Here is an 18,933-nt window from a genome sequence, read left to right as displayed (position 1 = left end):
TTGTACACAAAATAAACACATCTGACAGTATTTTATTAATGCGATGGAAAGCAAAAGGCCCTCCCACACACACTCTTACAGGCTGCATTTGTGGCTCCTATTTATTTAATGTCCTTTCAAAAGATGAACGGAAAATGTGTAGGATGGTAATGTTACTTACATGATCAGATGGTAGGGCAGTACTGCAGGAAGTGGCTGGAAACACATATACATCTCGTAAACAGACACGGCTTTTGTTTTTAGCAAAAGTGCTGGGCGTTTATTCTTTGTAATGCCCAGTGCAGAGGGAATTGGTGTTAGCACTCTGTGAACATCAAGTCAGCCTACACACAAATGAAAATGTGGCAAATAAATAGATGAAGGTTACAAATCATAATTCGCCTACGCCAGTGAAGAAAGTTGTAGATACACAGCAAGACTGTAGTGGTGAGATTTCATTATTTGATGTGAATATTTTCACATTGCATTTTGTCGACCTGACAATCAAAATAATTGTGTTGTATAATTAAACATTTCTAATTAATTGATAGTTTTAGCAGGTTGATGCAATATCCAAAGGAGGGTCAAAAAACAAATGAGTGCCACAATATCACACCATTTACTTTGGTTAGTTAAACCCTTGTTCGAAAAAAGGGTGTAACGATAAACCCAGCAACTAAAGGCCATTTAATTAAAACTTGGCAGTGGGAAAGCTATCAGAAACGATAATCTGGGACAAATTGAACAGTCACTGGGGCAAGTGTGGATTAATTAATGAAGCCAGCAGAGATTTGTTAAAGGCAGATCATGTTAAACTAACTTGATTGAGTTTTTTGATGAATCAAATGGGATCAGTCTGACAGCCACATTCATCCTGGGAATGAAATGCTGTCAGCAAGAGATGAACACAGACCACCCAAAACTACAATTAAAAAATATATCATCCCCGCCAAGCGTCATTCATATGGTTTAAGATGAGAAATATCTGTATATGCTCATCATTATACAGAGTTCCACACACACACACATATACACATGAATTTATAATGTTTCCCTTTATAAATGTCATATTCTATTTCCCCAGTGCCGACAGCTCAGAATCACACAGAACAGAGGATGTGACCGGCCAGAATTCATCACACGTCACTCAGCCAGAGCTGCTCTGAGCTCTTGTTCTTGTTTCTGACCCGCGCTCAGGACAGTGCAAAGAAATTGAGAGGAGCCGCCTGGGGAAGAGGAGTGAGAGTGAGTGAGTGTGAGTGAGTGATTGAGTGTCAGAGAGTGAGTGAGTGTCAGAGAGTGAGTGAGTGTGAGTGTCAGAGAGGGAGTGAGTGTGAGTGTCAGAGAGGGAGGCTGTGAGACAGAGACTCGGGCTGGACAAATGGTCAAGAGTGACCGAGGTCCAAGCCGCTCAATGTAAACTCGTTTAATAAAAACTGCACTCTTTATTTTCAGACTGGGGCTTTTAAAAAAAAGCTGGCGCAAATATTTGATCCAGAGATTATAACAAGGTAAAAGAGATTCCAAAGTTAATTTTAAAAAAGGAACATAATTAAAACAAACTGGAAACGTCCCCTTTTCCTTCAAATTGAAGTGAAACGCAATCGCCGATTTTTCGGTAAAGATTTTTTTTTATTCCTTTCACTGGAATAAGAAAGTTTTCGAACAACGTTTTTGAACTGAAATAATAATATTTTACAGCTTCTTATAAAACGAGTTTGTTGAGTTTATCATTTCAATGTTTTGTAATATATTTCTCTCTCGAATATAATTCTCTGCAGTGAATTACTGACTGATGTTTAACATTATTCTTGTTATCTACATTGGAGGTTAGTGATTATATTAAACTTTCAAAGCGCGGGTGAAGTGCAGTGGGACTATCTTCAAATCTGGATGAACTAATAAGGAACTGAGCTGAAGCAATAATACTGCGGATGCTGGAAATCTGGAATAAAACAGAACATCGACCTGAAATGTTAACTCTGTTTCTCTCTTCACAGATGCTGCCTGACCTGCTGAATATTCCCAGCATTTTCTGTTATTATTTAAAGAATTGATCTGCTCTGAAGTGTCTCTGAGCAGATTATTGTAGCGCTGCCTTTAGCGACTCGGATTTATAAACCTTGCCGGAATTTGCACTGTGATTCCAGCTGCTCTTTCTCAAGCCCTGTCTTTATTTGCTGCACATCTGTATTTTGAGAAGGGAATGTTATAAAGTGTATCTCGAGGTAAGTGCTCACTGGACCCGACGGGCAGAACACATTTAGCGGGAAAGCTGCTTTTCTGCTGTTCTGCGGACTTTGACCCTGTTTTAAGAGGTAAAGCCGCGGTTACATTGTGCATTACCGGTACGGTTCATTGGATTGTTACTAAAGAGGTAATATGATTTATCGAGTATATGCGAAGCTGCTCCTTTCCCTCCGTTGAAGGCGCTATATAAATGCAAGTTGATGTGAACTGAAACTTGGAATGGCGTTTAGTAAAAAAAAAAGCATAGATCAACGTGCGAAAGTAACCGTTTAGTTGCCAACCTGTTCCTCTCCTTAACTTAAATTTAGGAGCTCCTGCTGGATATAATTTTTCTCAGTTTATTTTGAAAAGTGAATTAGTAAACTGATTTGGGAATTTTTTTAATGTAGCATGTTAATAAACAGAAAAAAATGTAGGAAAATACTAAAATTGAATAATAGCTTTTTATATCGCATTTGGTGATAAAGCAGAGCCGAAGGACAATGTGTAATATCACATCATTAAAGCTGACCGTTATACAGTACAAAGAATTAATTCAATATTCACAGTTCCGGCTAAATATTATTCACATATATCTATTCTCATTTGTATCTTGTACTCTTCAGTTGAATTTACTTCAGTGAGTGACGACTGGCTGTCGCAAAATCTTATAATCTCCTTTGCAATTTCGTTCCACCTCATCGATAGACACAATCTTCTTCTGATAAATTCTAATATTTTAGAAATATTTCAGAATCTTCTATTACCCTTGTTAGTATCCATTTATACGTGACATTTCTAAACTTTACTATCAAAAGTGATAATATTGTTTTCTCTCACTGCTCTTTGTTGTGCTCTTTGTTTGAGTATTTGTCAAAGTCACTTAATTTGTGATCACAAAACTCAAGAACATGAGTAAAAAATAAATTAAATTAAACTAGAGACAGTTTCACCTCTCTCTCACTCACACACAACAGTAGCTGTTTGGAATAAATTGCCATTAATAGTAGATCAATGCTATTTACATCTTTAAGAAAGAGCTGGATGATAGGGAGTTAGATTACTAGTATTGAATGGGGTTTCTGGGCATAAAGTAGACATAGATAATTAATTATACTTCAAACAATGGATCCAGTTCTGTTAGGGGATCATGGGAATGTCTTGTGAAATGCAGCATGTCCTGGTTGGATTACATAGACTGTAAAGTTAGATTGATCTGCTGGAATGTTTTCTTGTGTTCCTGTCATGGGTGGGTGAAATGTATAATTTATTCTGGTTATGTGACAGTTAAAAAAAAATACATTATTTTGTCAGATTAATGACTGGCTAACATTATGCAGATCTTCTCAGTCACTTTGTTTTTTTTCTTACTAACGCCTTGCTCATTTTGTACCTACAGGAGGTAAAATTAAGTCAGAAATGGAAACTAACTTTTCTGATGTTTACTGCTGTATAATCCAAAATTAAAACGTGGAATCAGGAAAGTTTAATATTCTAATCATGCACTTTAATTACACATATTTGAAAGCATTTGCAATACTTGTATTTTTTAGAAAGCTATGCTAAAGTATTTCATTGAAAATTTGAAGTGATCGATGAATAACTTTGAATGTAGTCTGTGAGAAGATTAATAGGGGTAAGATGAGTAAAAATCGGAACCTGACCCAAAGTTAACACATCTGCTGCTCCTGCACATAACCACTTGCTTTCACATTGCTAGTTCATCTGCACGTTGTCTGCGGTTTCAACCACAAGCTTCTCACTACAGTGAATGGATCGCTTAATGGGTCAGTAGGAGGTGTGATATTAATGACATGAAGTAGATGAAGTGAATTTATTCTCCCCTGTGGTTTAAAGCTTTGCACTGTAAATTTCTTTCCGTGCCGAGAACAGTTGAGGCTCAATGATATGTTATAATCCCATTTTTTTTAAAAACAGCCATACCACTCCTGAAACATATTGTATTTCGTCTTGGGTTGGACACAATACCACGTATGAAGAATCTCATAACACCTTCTCAGAGTCCTGGACAAGATACAAGATAAAATTCTGATGAAAGGTCACTGACCTGAAATGTTAACTCTGCTTCTCTCTCCACAGATCCTGCCAGACCTGTTGAGTATTTCCAGCACTTGTTTTTATTTCAGATTTCCAGCATCTGCATTATTTTACCTTTATTATACAAGATAAAGCTAGCTGGACAATATTTCTCTACCGCAAACCTCCTTCTTTCTCACACCTTTTCTTGCCTTTCTTAATTTTATCAATACTATTCTGACCGCCAGTCCTCTGAGATGTCCTCTCCTGCTTCTTGTAAGTTTCAAATGCATCATTTTATGGAGTCTTTATCTTCTCTGTATTCTTACTCATTCTTTCACAGAACCTCAAAACTGTATGCCTCTACACATTTTTCCAGTTGGCTCTTCTAGAATTGTTACAGTTTTAAAACACAAGCTTGGCAACAAATGACCACAGTTTCTCAAGTTATCAGAACTACTTCTGTCAGAAGTCTCTTGTACTGTGACCCGTACTCATCACTGATGTTTCTCAATTTCCAAACAAAATGGCTCGACGTACTCCAATTGGGAGAAAGTTAGATTTCCATGAAGTGCTGTTACTCAACTAATTTATTTTATTCTTCTGCAGATGAAGTTCTTTTAGGATCAATCACTGCAAACAAGAATCAAAAAACAAACAGTACACAGCGCAGATACAAAGAACTTGGATCTCTTCAATGTGAAAATGCTAGCACTGCTTTCAGGTAAAATGCTTTAGGAATTATCAAGCTAATTGTCATTCAGAAATATAAATATTCATCCATGTAATGTAGATATATTTATTTTCCATTCCAGTATTCCATTTGCTTACACTGTGTGGGACAGAGATCTCAGCCGTGCCCAATAGCATCATTAATGCCATTGTGGGAGAACAGGTTCTGTTCCCTGTACATAACCATTGTGGAGCTCAGTATGAAGTAACATTTCTAACAAAATCACCAACTCATGCTAAACTTGCTACATGGGGATTCAACACGTCTCACAAACACCCACTGTACGAAAACAGACTGGAAAGAAGCACGAATGATTCTGTGGTGTTGTACAATGTACAGATTAGTGACACTAAACTATATGGATTACAAATTGATTGCTACAGCAAAACCATGACACCAACAGATGAAAAACTGTTTGATTTGCGAGTGTTTGGTAAGTTATTTGATAATATAACTTCAAAATAAAACTGAGATTTTCAAACTCAATGTCTCTCTGAGACAGTTATTAGAATGCACAATAATGTGTTCTCTCCATGAGGAGGTTCCAGACCTCTACTCAGGACTCCAACTGAGATCAGGAACACAGTGGAGAGGGAGGGAGGCAGAATGCTCACTCTGTGGGAGCCCTTCTTATTACCCCAGATCTGTGAGTTACACAGAAGCTCCATCAACATCTGAAAACAGAATATCTACCTTAATGTTTTGAATATGTCTCCTATGTCAGTGGCTGTTGTGCATTTCCAGCTTTTATATTAACCCATTTAAACTGTAGTAATTTTATAAAATTAACCGGAGGTTTTCTGTGGACAGAAGTTTTACAGAAAATGCAGATACATCAGGGTTTGAGTTTCTGAGGGAAATTGACCAGGTGTTTCCAGCAATCCTGTTGTACACATTTCAGATTTGTGTACTTTGCTGGAATGTAAGCAATTATTTATTTCACACTAAATGTAAAATGGTGAAATTCAAGAAATACTATCATGTCTCACAATTCACCTCCTAACTATTATCTCTATTGCAGAGGCAGTTTCCAAACCTCTGATGACAATAATTTGTTCAGCTTCAAATATCACTCTGAGTTGCTCAGTCGCCAAGGGAAATAATGTCATTTTTCACTGGGAAAAACAATCCTTGTCTGGAGCCATCAATAGAACCTATGATGGGGCAGAGCTAGTGATAGACCATGTTACTGAACAGGAACAATACATGTACCGATGCATAGCAGACAACCTCATCAGTAATGCAAGCAGTGATCCATGGACTATAGAGCAGTGTAATGTGAATAATTCTAAAGGTGAGAGATTGTAAAAACTACTTGTTCTGTGGTACTTAACTATTCCAATGTTCTCCTGTGCAGCCTCTCATTTTCCACCCTTCGTAAACTTGAGCTCATCCAAAACTTTGCTTCCTGTATCCTAACTTGTACCAAGTTCCATTCACCCATCACCCCTGTGCTCACTGACCTACACTGGCTGTCTGTCTGGCAACACCTGCATTTTAAAATACTCTTCCTTCTTTTCAAAGTTGCTCCATGGCCTCACCTCTCCCTATCTCTGTAAACTTCTCCAGCCCAACAACCCTCGAGATCTCCACACTCCTCCAATTCTGGCCCCGTGTACATCTCCAATCTTAATTCCTCTTCCATTGGTAACCACGCTTTCAGCTGCCTAGACCCTAAGCTCTGGAATACCCTCCCTAAAGCTCTCTGCCTCTTAACCTCTCTCTTCTCCTTTAAGACACTTGTTAAAATCTATCTCTTTGGTCAAGTATTTGGTCATCTGTCTTAATATCTGCCTTTGTGGCTCAGTGTCAGATTTGTTTGATAATGCTCCTGTGAAGTGCCTTGGCCCGTTTTACTATATTAAAGTCGCTATATAAATGCAAGTTGTTGCTGTAGTAATGAAAGACAGGGAACTAATAGAGAAGTGCATTTTACATTCAGATACTGAGATAAAGGAAATGGACCTATTCTGTAAAGGTACGGTCGAGCTTGGCGAAAATTGATGTTATTAGACTTGGGGACAGCATATCCATTGATCTGACAACTTGACTATGTTTTAATTGGCTTGCTGAAAAGACCGGGTACTCTTAACATATATGTGTCATGAATTCAAGTCACAGCTGCCTCGACCTTTGACTCATGAGCCATTAATTTCCATGATGCTTCACCTGACCATCCATTGTAAGCTCAGATTTCTGGTGACGATCTTTTACAGTGGAACTAATACATTGATGCAGTTACTTGCCTCAATAAACTTTCAACTCATGATCTTTTACAGTGGAAGTTAATAGTACATTAAGTTAGTTAAGGATATTTATGTGTTAGTCAGCTCAGTTGCAGCATTCTTACCTCTATGTTAAAAGATTGGAATTTCCAGAGAGTTGAACACTTTTGTGTAGTGTTACTGGAGATGCTGTCTTTCGATGAGATGTTAAACTTCTCATGCGGATATAAAAGATCCCATGGCATGATTTGATGAAGAGCAGAGAGTTTTCCCAGTGTTCAGCAAACATTTATCCCTCAGCCAATATTACATAAACAGATTATCTGGCATCTATCTTAGTGCTGTTTGTGGGATGTTGCTCTGTGCAAATTGGCTGCTGCATTTCCCAACACTGCAACAATGACTACAGTTCAGAAATAATTTATTGTCTGTGAATCATTTTGAGGCATTCATGAAGCTGTGATAGGTGATATATAAATGCAGGATTTTTCTCTTTCTTGACACTAAACGTTACTTGGCGTCCCTGTTCAGCCATTATATCATTGACATTTTTGAGCCAACATTAATACTTGCTAATTGTCCAATAAAATCGGGATATGGTTCTTGATTTGGCAGCTCCTAATAGACACCACCTTCCCCTGAGCAATAGAGTTGAAGTCAGATCTCTGATGGATATTTAAACAAAGTAGGTCCCAAGGTTTGTAACATGGTTGGTAGCAAAAACTCTAAACTGCATTATATAGTATTGAATGTGAAGGGTAATAAAATAAAGTGTTTTGCAATTCTCGACTGCTGAAACTATCCACAGATGCTCTCATTATCGTAGACGCACTTCCCTTTCAGACTGCTCATAAAAAATGACAATGGAAAAACTGCAATCTAAACCAAACTGAATCATACCATTGATTTGCATTGAGCACTACAAGCAGCTGTGAAGGTATCATATTCAATACTGTGTGGTTTTGGTATTTTGTTATTGAACACTGCATTCACTTGAACACTACCAAGAACAAGCACTACATAGAGATCCCATTGTGCACAAAATAAAGTCTTGTATCTAGGATGTGCAGTCACATTTCAAAGTGTCATAAGTATATATAAAAAAGAAACAATCATATCTTTGAGCTCAATAATGTGGCCTCTTCAGCGAAATGTTTACAAACAGCAGCGATTTGCAGAAACTTACCTCAACAATTAGTTTCTAATTGAGTTAAGAATATTTATATTGAGGTCACTTCCACAGCAAGAACATGAGCAGTGACCTTAAAAAGAGACCGATCAGGTTAAAAGAAACTGACCATCACCATTATACTCCAAATCTCAGACAATCCATTAGCAATGAAATGGGAGATCAGCTATTAATAATAAAAAAATGCATAGGCCTCAAGTTGTAGGTTCAATCCCTTACTCCTTTTTTCTTGCACTTCCTAGAAACTGGTTTTAAAATGTTTTCTCTGTTTATGTGTGCAAACAAAGGAAGTTAATTACCCATGTAACAACAAGACATGATGCAACAGTTCCAGACATATGGTATTTTGCCTATATCTATCCATATATACACATACGTTAGTGTATAACGAATAATTGCTTTCTACCAAATCTGTCAAATCACAGGTTTGTTAAACTGCTATTTCAATGTTTTAACCCCTCTCTCTATTTTAGATCATAAACTGCTCTGGAATATTTCCACCATCGCTGCACCAGTATTGCTGTTAGTCTTGGCTTTAGTGGCATACATTTGCTACAAAATAAAACTGACTGCCAGTGATAAAGAAGGCAGTAAGTACAACTGTTATTATTAGACAAAGCAGAAGTTCAAGGGTGTTGCTTATTTATTCCATGTATTGTAAGATTTACAGACAGGTAAGATCACTCCAGAAAATATTCGGAAAATACACAGTTGGTCAAAATACTTCATGAATTCAGGATAAAATATTGTCGCTTGAACTGTATTCTAAATCTTCCAGAAGTTATATTTAAAATGTTCAGCATCAGAATTATTTGTTTGCATTTTTACCGATAATTATTAAACAAAAAGCATAGTACTCCTAAACATTTTATTCTTGCAGATTAACAACATAAAGTGCGTGAATGGATCGTTCCAAAATTAACACCTCTCAAATGCCCACTCCCCAAATATCTATCCAACTCTCCCTGAAATGTTCCCACACTGCCTCCTTGGGACTGCCCACTCTACACATTCCCACCTTCTACCTAAAGTAGTTCAATCTTGGAGTAGGCCATTCAGCCCCATAAGCCTGCCCAGCCATTCAATTAGATTATGGCTGATCTGTACCTCAACTCTTTTTATCTGCCTTAGCTCTATATGCCTTGATCCCGTCACATAATAAAAAAATCTTTAGTCTTGAAAGCTTCAATTACCCCAGCAGCACGCAGGCTTTTTGCCTGGGATTCCAGATTTCTACAAATCCTTTGTGTGAATAAGTGGTTCTTGGTTTCCCTGCTAAAGAACCTAGCCCCAATTTTAAGATTGTGTCCCCTCATTCTTGATTCCCCTACCAGAGGAAATAGTTCATCTGTACCTACCCTAATCCTTTTAACATTTGAAATACTTCAATCAGATCATGCCTCTATCTTCTCTACTCAAGGAAATACAAATCAAGATTTCATAGACTTACACAGATTTACACAGAATACACAGTTCAGAAACAGGGCTTTCAGGCTGACTGGTCCATGCCGCTGTTTGTGCTCCATGTGAACATCTTCCCATTCCTCTTCATTTAACCCTGTCAGTGCGACGAAACGTGAAGGATTGAATCATACAGCACAGAAGGAATTCATTCAACCCATCATGTCTACACTGGGTCTTGGAAGGAAAACTATTGAATTACACAAGAACACAAGAAATAGGAGCAGAAGTAGACCATATGACCCATCGAGCCTGCTCCGCAAATTAGTTCTACTCCTCCGCTCTTTCTTAAAGCCCTGCAAATTGCTCCTTTGCCGAGTATATATCCAATTCACTTAAGAAAGTTACTATTGAAATTCCTATTACTCTTCCAGGCAGTTCATTCCAGTTGATTACAGACAATTCACTGAAGACATGCTCTTGAGCTTAGAATTAGTATATTGTGCAGGGGAAGGCAGAGTATTTTAATATAACAATTAAAAAGAGGCTGTGTGTTTTTATATAATCATTCAAGATATAGAAAGAGCATAATTGCTTACTATTATTTCACTATATAATCAGAACAGTCCTGACACTATCAAGCAAGTATTCTAATCCTCAAATAAAAGCAAAATACTGCGGATGCTGGAAATCTGAAACAAAAACAAGAAATGCTGGATTCACTCAGCAGGTCTGGCAGCATCTGTGGAAAGAGAAGCAGAGTTAACGTTTCAGGTCAGTGACCCTTCTTCGGAACTGACAAATATTAGAAAAGTCACAGATTATAAACAAGTGAGGTGGGGGTTGGGCAAGAGATAACAAAGGAGAAGGTGCAGATTGGACCAGGCCACATTGCTGACCAAAAGGTCACGGAGCAAAGGCAAACAATATGTTAATGGTGTGTTGAAAGACAAAGCATCAGTACAGATTAGGTGTGAATATACTGAATATTGAACATCAGCAAGTGCAAACCTGAAGAAAAACAACCTGAAAAAAACAGTGGGTAAGCAAACTGAACAAACTAAGATGAAATGAAATAAATGCAAAAAAAGATTGTAAAAAATGTAAAAAGGAATGCAAAAAAAAGGAAGAAAAAATAACTAAAAATGACTAAAAATGAAAGTAAAGTGGGGGGCTGTCATGCTCTGAAATTATTGAACTCAATGTTCAGTCCGGCAGGCTGTAGTGTGCCTAATCGGTAGATGAGATGCTGTTCCTCGAGCTTGCGTTGATGTTCACTGGAACACTGCAGCAATCCCAGGACAGAGATGTGAGCATGAGAGCAGGGGGGAGTGTTGAAATGGCAAGCAACCGGAAGCTCAGGGTCCTGCTTGCGGACTGAGCGGAGATGTTCCGCAAAGCGGTCACCCAGTCTGCGCTTGGTCTCCCCAATGTAGAGGAGACCACACTGTGAGCAGCGAATACAGTATACTACATTGAAAGAAGTACAAGTAAATCGCTGCTTCACCTGAAAGGAGTGTTTGGGGCCTAGGATAGTGAGGAGAGGGGAGGTAAATGGGCAGGTATTACACCTCCTGCGATTGCAAGGGAAGGTGCCCTGGGACGGGGACGACGTGGTGGGGGTAATGGAGGAGTGGACCAGGGTGTCGCGGAGGGAACGATCCCTTCGGAATGCTGACAGGGGAAGGGAGGGGAAGATGCGACTGGTAGTGGCATCACGCTGGAGGTGGCGAAAATGGCGGAGGATGATCCTTTGGATATGGAGGCTGGTGGGATGAAAAGTGAGGACAAGGGGAACCCTGTCACGGTTCTGGGAGGGAGAGGAAGGGGTGAGGTGCGAGGAATGGGTCGGACACGGTTGAGGGCCCTGTCAACCACAGTGGGGGGAAATCCTCGGTTGAGGAAAAAGGAGGTCATATCAGAAGCACCGTCATGGAAGGTAGCATCATCAGAGCAGATGCGTCGGAGACGGAGAAACTGGGAGAATGGAATGGAGTCCTTACAGGAGGTAGGGTGTGAAGAAGTGTAGTCGAGGTAGCTGTGGGAGTCAGTGGGCTTTTCTGTTCTACTCCGCAGTTTCATCTCATCTTACGTCTCATCCGACGCATTAACAAAAAACTTTTTTTCTTCCTTTCAGGTGTTAAGGAACGCAAGCTCCAGCAGCTGATGGGGACTAATGCCCCTCCAGATCCTCCTTCCGCTTCACTTCCCTCTGACCCCACCCCTTCTGATCTGACCCCTTGCCGTGTATTCACTATACCCTCTGACCTCCCCCTCTCTGATGCTGAGCATTCTGTACTCAGCAAAGGTCTCAGTTTTATCCCCTTACGCCCCCACCTCAATGAATTTCGCGCTCGGCATGACGTTGAGCTCTTCTTCCGTCGCCTCCGCCTCCGGGCTCACTTCTTCGACCAGGAGTCCTCCCCCCGACCAGCAGACCCATTCACCCGCCTCCAGCATTCTCCCTCTACCTGGACCCCTCACCCTGGCCTCTTACCCGCTCTTGATCTCTTCATTGAAAACTGTCGGCGAGACATTGGTCGTCTCAATTTCTCTGCCCCCCTCACTCACTCTAACCTGTCCCCCTCTGAACTTGAGGCACTCCGTTCTCTCAGGTCTAACCCCGACATGGTCATCAAACCTGCAGACAAGGGTGGTGCCGTTGATGTATGGCGTACCGACCTCTACCTTGCAGAAGCTCAACGCCAACTCACAGACACCTCTTCCTACCTCCCTCTGGACCATGACCCCACCACCGAACATCAAGCCACCGTCCAAAGGACTGTCACTGACCTCATCTCCTCTGGAGATCTTCCCTCTACAGCTTCCAACCTCATAGTCCCGCAACCCCGGACAGTCCGCTTCTACTTCCTTCCCAAAATCCACAAACGGGACTGTCCCGGCAGACCCATTGTGTCAGCCTGCTCCTGCCCAACTGAACTTATTTCTTCCTATCTAGACTCTATCTTTTCTCCGCTGGTCCAGTCTCTTCCCACCTACATCCGTGACTCTTCTGACGCCCTACGTCATTTTGACAATTTCCAGTTTCCTGGTCCCAACCGCCTCCTCTTCACTATGGACGTCCAATCGCTCTACACCTCCATCCCCCACCAGGATGGTTTGAGGGCTCTCCGCTTCTTCCTGGAACAGAGGCCCAACCAGCCCCATCCACCAACACCCTCCTCCGCCTGGCTGAACTTGTTCTCACATTGAACAACTTCTCCTTCAACTCCATGCATTTCCTTCAAGTAAAAGGTGTCGCTATGGGTACCCGCATGGGTCCTAGTTATGCCTGTCTTTTTGTGGGATATGTCGAGCATTCTTTGTTCCAGTCCTACTCAGGCCCCCTCCCCCAACTCTTTTTCCGGTACATTGATGACTGTATTGGTGCCGTTTCCTGCTCCCGCCCCGAACTAGAAAACTTTATCAACTTTGCTTCCAATTTCCACCCTTCTCTCACCTTTACATGGTCCATCTCTGACACTTCCCTTCCCTTCCTCGACTGCTCTGTCTCCATCTCTGGGGATAGGTTGTCTACCAATATCCATTATAAGCCCACTGACTCCCACAGCTACCTCGACTACACTTCTTCACACCCTACCTCCTGTAAGGACTCCATTCCATTCTCCCAGTTTCTCCATCTCCGACGCATCTGCTCTGATGATGCTACCTTCCATGACGGTGCTTCTGATATGACCTCCTTTTTCCTCAACCGAGGATTTCCCCCCACTGTGGTTGACAGGGCCCTCAACCGTGTCCGACCCATTCCCCGCACCTCTACCCTCACCTCCCTCCCAGAACCGTGACAGGGTTCCCCTTGTCCTCACTTTTCATCCCACCAGCCTCCATATCCAAAGGATCATCCTCCGCCATTTTCGCCACCTCCAGCGTGATGCCACTACCAGTCGCATCTTCCCCTCCCTTCCCCTGTCAGCATTCCGAAGGGATTGTTCCCTCCGCGACACCCTGGTCCACTCCTCCATTACCCCCACCACCTCGTCCCCGTCCCAGGGCACCTTCCCTTGCAATCGCAGGAGGTGTAATACCTGCCCATTTACCTCCTCTCTCCTCACTATCCCAGGCCCCAAACACTCCTTTCAGGTGAAGCAGCAATTTACTTGTACTTCTTTCAATGTAGTATACTGTATTCGCTGCTCACAGTGTGGTCTCCTCTACATTGGGGAGACCAAGCGCAGACTGGGTGACCGCTTTGCGGAACATCTCCGCTCAGTCCGCAAGCAGGACCCTGAGCTTCCGGTTGCTTGCCATTTCAACACTCCCCCCTGCTCTCATGCTCACATCTCTGTCCTGGGATTGCTGCAGTGTTCCAGTGAACATCAACGCAAGCTCGAGGAACAGCATCTCATCTACCGATTAGGCACACTACAGCCTGCCGGACTGAACATTGAGTTCAATAATTTCAGAGCATGACAGCCCCCCACTTTACTTTCATTTTTAGTTATTTTTTCTTCCTTTTTTTTTTACATTCTTTTTTACATTTTTTACTATCTTTTTTTGCATTTATTTCATTTCATCTTAGTTTGTTCAGTTTGCTTACCCACTGTTTTTTTCAGGTTTTTTTTCAGGTTTGCACTTGCTGCTGTTCAATATTCAGTGTATTCACACCTAATCTGTACTGATGCTTTGTCTTTCAACACACCATTAACATATTGTTTGCCTTTGCTCCGTGACCTTTTGGTCAGCAATGTGGCCTGGTCCAATCTGCACCTTCTCCTTTGTTATCTCTTGCCCAACCCCCACCTCACTTGTTTATAATCTGTGACTTTTCTAATATTTGTCAGTTCCGAAGAAGGGTCACTGACCCGAAACGTTAACTCTGCTTCTCTTTCCACAGATGCTGCCAGACCTGCTGAGTGAATCCAGCATTTCTTGTTTTTGTTTCTAATCCTCAAAATTGATTACTAATGTTACGATAAATTGAGACGATGATAATGGGATTCTGAATGAAATCTTCCTATGTTAAATTGAATATAGTTAATGCTTTAGATGTAATTCTGAAATTAAGTTACTGCTTTGTTTGTGAAATTGTATTGCTAACAATATTATCCTGGACTCTACAGATAACCGTATAATATTGTAGTTATAGGACATTAGATTGTGCCCTGTTCAATCCTCAATATCTTTGGTCTGTGCAGAGTTAACTGTGTCCTTTCAGTTGAGGTGGTTTACGTAGTTTACTTAAGAACTAATTTAAACATTTGACAAAAAAATTTATTGATATGAAACTAAATCCCAACCTATTATTCTTACAACTGCTCTATGTTGAGTGCAAGGGTCCTACTTCAAATGAGTTTGCAGTGAGGGTTGTTGGTGATGGTGCTAGTGGTGGTGGACTTAACCCAGTTTCCCACCAATCATGAGCCTATAACACAAAAGTGGTATTCAAAGCACATCAGTAAAATAACAAAGTCACATGTGAAAACATTGTCAATTGAATGGTTGACATATGGAAGTTTGTGTAAGAATTAAAAGTTTTACTCAAGAGAGGACACAGCATGGCTGGTGGAGCAAGTGAAAAAATGTTGTCTGGAAGTTCTGTTATGGGGGTGAAGCTTGAGCACAATATTAGAGATGAGTCGATGAAGTTTTACTCTGTGCCTCCCACATACGAGTGCTGTATTTGGATATTGGGTGCCTGAAATGCTAACAGATCCAATAGACAAATTCACTTAATCTGTAATTTTGTAAACATATATTTCAAAACCACAACTGTTGCAAACAGTTAAAGCCTAAATCAGTCTTTGACGTCTCCTACAGTGCATACTTTACTGCAACTGAAGTACCTGCCCCCTCGCGTTAAGCAATACTGACAGCAGCTAAATGTCACCCCCCCCTTAAAAGAACTCCCAGACAACATTTTTTCACTTGCTCCACCAGCCATGCTGTGACCTCTCCTGAGTGAAAATTTTAATTCCAAGGCAAACTAAAATATCTCAACCATTCAATTTACAATATTTTCACATGTTACTTTGCTATTTTACTGATTTGCCTTGAGTACCACTTTTGTGCTATGGGCTTATAATCGATGGGAAACTGACTTAAGGTAGATCAGGGCGGGAGGGGTCTCATGGGGTGAGGGATATGGGGGAGGGGGTCGGCAGCAAGGGCAGGGGGGTGGCCCTTAGTGGGCCCCCCTTCCCGATGCCAGGTCCCTCATTCAGGCAACTACCCCAACCCGGAGCTGGGAAGCAGCCCACACAGTTTTTTGTGTTGTGCTTCCTGTGTGGCGACAGGGCCACCCACTGCGCAGGTAATTGCGGCTGCTGTGGGAAGAGGACCTTAATTAGGGATTAATTACCCAGTTAAGGGCCTCAGTTCACAGGCCTTCCCGCCCCAGACTAAATTACGGCAGAGATGTCGCAAAAAATGTCATTTGAGGTAAAACAACATGAAAACCAAATTCCATTGACCAGCTGGGAATTCAAAATAGAAAATATCAAAAGAAAGGGCGGCACAGTGGCGCAGTGGTTAGCACCGCAGCCTCACAGCTCCAGCGACCCGGGTTCAATTCTGGGTACTGCCTGTGTGGAGTTTGCAAGTTCTCCCTGTGTCTGCGTGGGTTTTCTCCGGGTGCTCCGGTTTCCTCCCACATGCCAAAGACTTGCAGGTTGATAGGTAAATTGGCCATTATAAATTGCCCCTAGTATAGGTAGGTGGTAGGGAAATATAGGGATAGGTGGGGATGTGGTAGGAATATGGAATTAGTGTAGGATTAGTATAAATGGGTGGTTGATGGTCGGCACAGACTCGGTGGGCCGAAGGGCCTGTTTCAGTGCTGTATCTCTAAACTAAACTAAACTAAATGCAAAAGTCACTTCATTTGTAAATGTTACTAAGTCTCATTTTTTTTCAGTTGACTATTTTTATTAATTTCTTTACTGCGGACCTTTTCTAAAAATAGCTCTTATATTCTCTTGAACAAGGTAGCTTTACATGCTGACCTTTTGCTCCGTTTTCCATCATATTTTTTTATCTATATTCCTCTTAGACGTATCTATGCTCTTCACTTCAAATACTGCTTGTGGAAATGAGTTTCACATTCTAAGCACCCTCTTATTAGCTCCTTAATGCAATTCTATTTAATAGTCCCCCTACAAACCATATAGTGGAGGAATACTTTCAATAATGTAGTTCTCCTGACAGTTGTGCACTGAATGAACAGAGCTGTACACTTGGATTATGTTACTGTGACCAATGATGCATTTCCAACCAGTTTTCAAAAAAAAATAAAATGACGTGAATTTTATTTACTTTTTCAGATACAGCAACACCAAAGAGGAATGAAGAAATATCTTACCTTAGAGATGGATCTATTGAAGCCACATATATTACTAGAATTGATTTAAGCTAACACTGCCCATTATGTACACAATACTACTTGCACTGTTAGTCTCACTGGGAAAGGAGGCAACTAACTATAAAAATGGAAGAAATTGATTGAATCTCACTGGGCTGCAGAATGAAGATCGTTGTTATGGAGTTTTTCATTTAGCTCTACAGTGTCACAAAATGAATTGTGATGAATTTTATACTGTCACCATACTCTGACAAAACTGCAGTTAATGTAATAGCCTCACCCAGATTCCAAACATGCACGCATCAGGTGCCAGATGCTGGGTGACTAAAGGGCCCTGGCAATTTATTCTACTGTCTGCTCTTAGGAACACTGGTGCCATTTGCATCACATTGCATTTCCAGCTGCAATCAGCTTGTGTATTTTGATCATTGATGTGCATTTGTAAGATGAGGCTCTTGTTTAACGTTACTACGTTGCATGTCTGTGTATTGAGGATGGGAATCCCATTCAGCTCTGTTGGAATACTAAACTTTATGGCCACTTACTTCCAGACTGTAAGTCTTGATTTGCAATAAAGCTAAAACAAACATGAAAGTACATATCCTATTCGCTGCTCAGGCACAAAACTGGTTTTGTGGATCAGTGATTTCAATGAAAATTGGACATTCTCTATAACAGTGGTGTTCAACCTCTTTCTGTGAGGGGCCACATTACAATTTTTGTCCTACGTAGGGAGACGGTGATCAAATTTCAGAAAGATAAAAGCATTAAAAATTCATCTTACTGTTAAAAAAATGTGCATTTTTGTGAATAAGCTTTAAATGAGAAGACTAATTTATTAAACTTACTTTCTCCTTACTATGTTGAACACTGATTTCGTGAGATACTTAGCATTGTTTTTGCTTGCACAATGTCTGCCTTCATACTTGATATAGAGATGCAGAGAATTCAGTTTAGATATTCATTTGTCAGGACTGATTTTGATCCCTTTCCATCTTCCCCATCTCTATGTCTCTCCACCCTCTCTGTGTCTTCTCCCCTCACTCTCTGTAATACCCGCACCCCCCCTCCCCCCTTTCTGTGTCTCTCCCTCTCTCTGTGTCTCCTCCCCCACTGTGTCTCTCCCTTCTCTCTCTGTTTCCCCCCTCTATCTGTGACTCCCCCCAATCTCTGTGTGTCCCCCCCCACCCCTCTCTGTCTGTCTCCCCCTGTCCCTACCAGTACTGTACCCCAGTGTTATACAGTGACATCTGTACAACAATGCAGTGGTACATCCAACAGTGCTGTAAATATTTCACAAGGGCAGTGTTTGCAATGTAGTGGGTTGTTAGTGGCAATAATAGGAACAATGGGGAGGCTCCAGGCAGGTGCTGTGACATTTCTCATCAGAAGAGAGAACTGATGAACATCATCACTACGTGGGTTTCTGTTGAGTCTCCTGTCCAACCAGCCCCTCGATCAGGGGCCTTGCCAGTGGACTCCTTATTCCTACAGTGTTAATTCTCAGTATAAGCCCAGTAACACTGGCGAGTCATAGCCCTTCACTAGAGAGCAAACAACCACAGGGGAAGAAAGATCAGATGTTAAATCCTCACTGAGTCACATGCTTATTCCAGCTAGAAGAGTAACTAGCTACGCAACAGCTGGCCTCACACACTCAGGTTAAATTGCTCACCTTCCTCAGCAGCTCGTGAGGCAAGTAGGGCAAGCATGCAGTATCCAGTTATCCAGTCTGGGTGAGTGTTGTGACCACCACTCTGCTGGTGCGGCCAAGCCACGGCCAGCCTGCTATCAGTCATACAGGACTGGCGGGCCAGATTCA

General features: G+C 41.3%; 1 protein-coding gene across 7 annotated transcripts; it reads left to right on the top strand.

The window, feature by feature from the left end:
* Positions 1-393: 393 nt before the first annotated feature.
* Positions 394-17,932, top strand: LOC137374852 (SLAM family member 5-like). 7 transcript variants are annotated; one of them, XM_068041408.1, is made up of 9 exons: positions 394-426; positions 1,064-1,224; positions 1,435-4,267; positions 4,855-4,969; positions 5,061-5,411; positions 6,000-6,272; positions 8,866-8,982; positions 10,420-10,567; positions 17,074-17,101. In XM_068041408.1, the coding sequence occupies exons 4-8, from the start codon at positions 4,951-4,953 to the stop codon at positions 10,557-10,559; spliced, it is 900 nt and encodes a 299-aa protein (XP_067897509.1). In that variant the 5' UTR covers positions 394-426; positions 1,064-1,224; positions 1,435-4,267; positions 4,855-4,950; the 3' UTR covers positions 10,560-10,567; positions 17,074-17,101. The 7 variants fall into 7 exon arrangements, 6 of the variants coding, with proteins under 6 accessions (XP_067897509.1, XP_067897510.1, XP_067897508.1 ...); XM_068041409.1 differs by having other exon boundaries at positions 1,064-1,228; XM_068041407.1 differs by lacking the exon at positions 1,435-4,267.
* Positions 17,933-18,933: the final 1,001 nt, after the last annotated feature.

This window comes from Heterodontus francisci, chromosome 11, assembly GCF_036365525.1.
Source record: "Heterodontus francisci isolate sHetFra1 chromosome 11, sHetFra1.hap1, whole genome shotgun sequence".
In the NCBI taxonomy this organism is placed as follows: domain Eukaryota; kingdom Metazoa; phylum Chordata; class Chondrichthyes; order Heterodontiformes; family Heterodontidae; genus Heterodontus; species Heterodontus francisci.
Note: the sequence above shows the minus strand (reverse complement) of the source record. Positions and strands in the feature narration are given on the sequence as shown.

Bases quoted from the DNA above. Each gene is read 5' to 3' on its own strand.
- LOC137374852 (XM_068041407.1), top strand. The intron at 5,412-5,999 runs GTAAGTTATTTG...TCTCTATTGCAG, and splicing joins GTTTGATTTGCGAGTGTTTG to AGGCAGTTTCCAAACCTCTG. The intron at 8,983-10,419 runs GTAAGTACAACT...TAATCAGAACAG, and splicing joins TGCCAGTGATAAAGAAGGCA to TCCTGACACTATCAAGCAAG.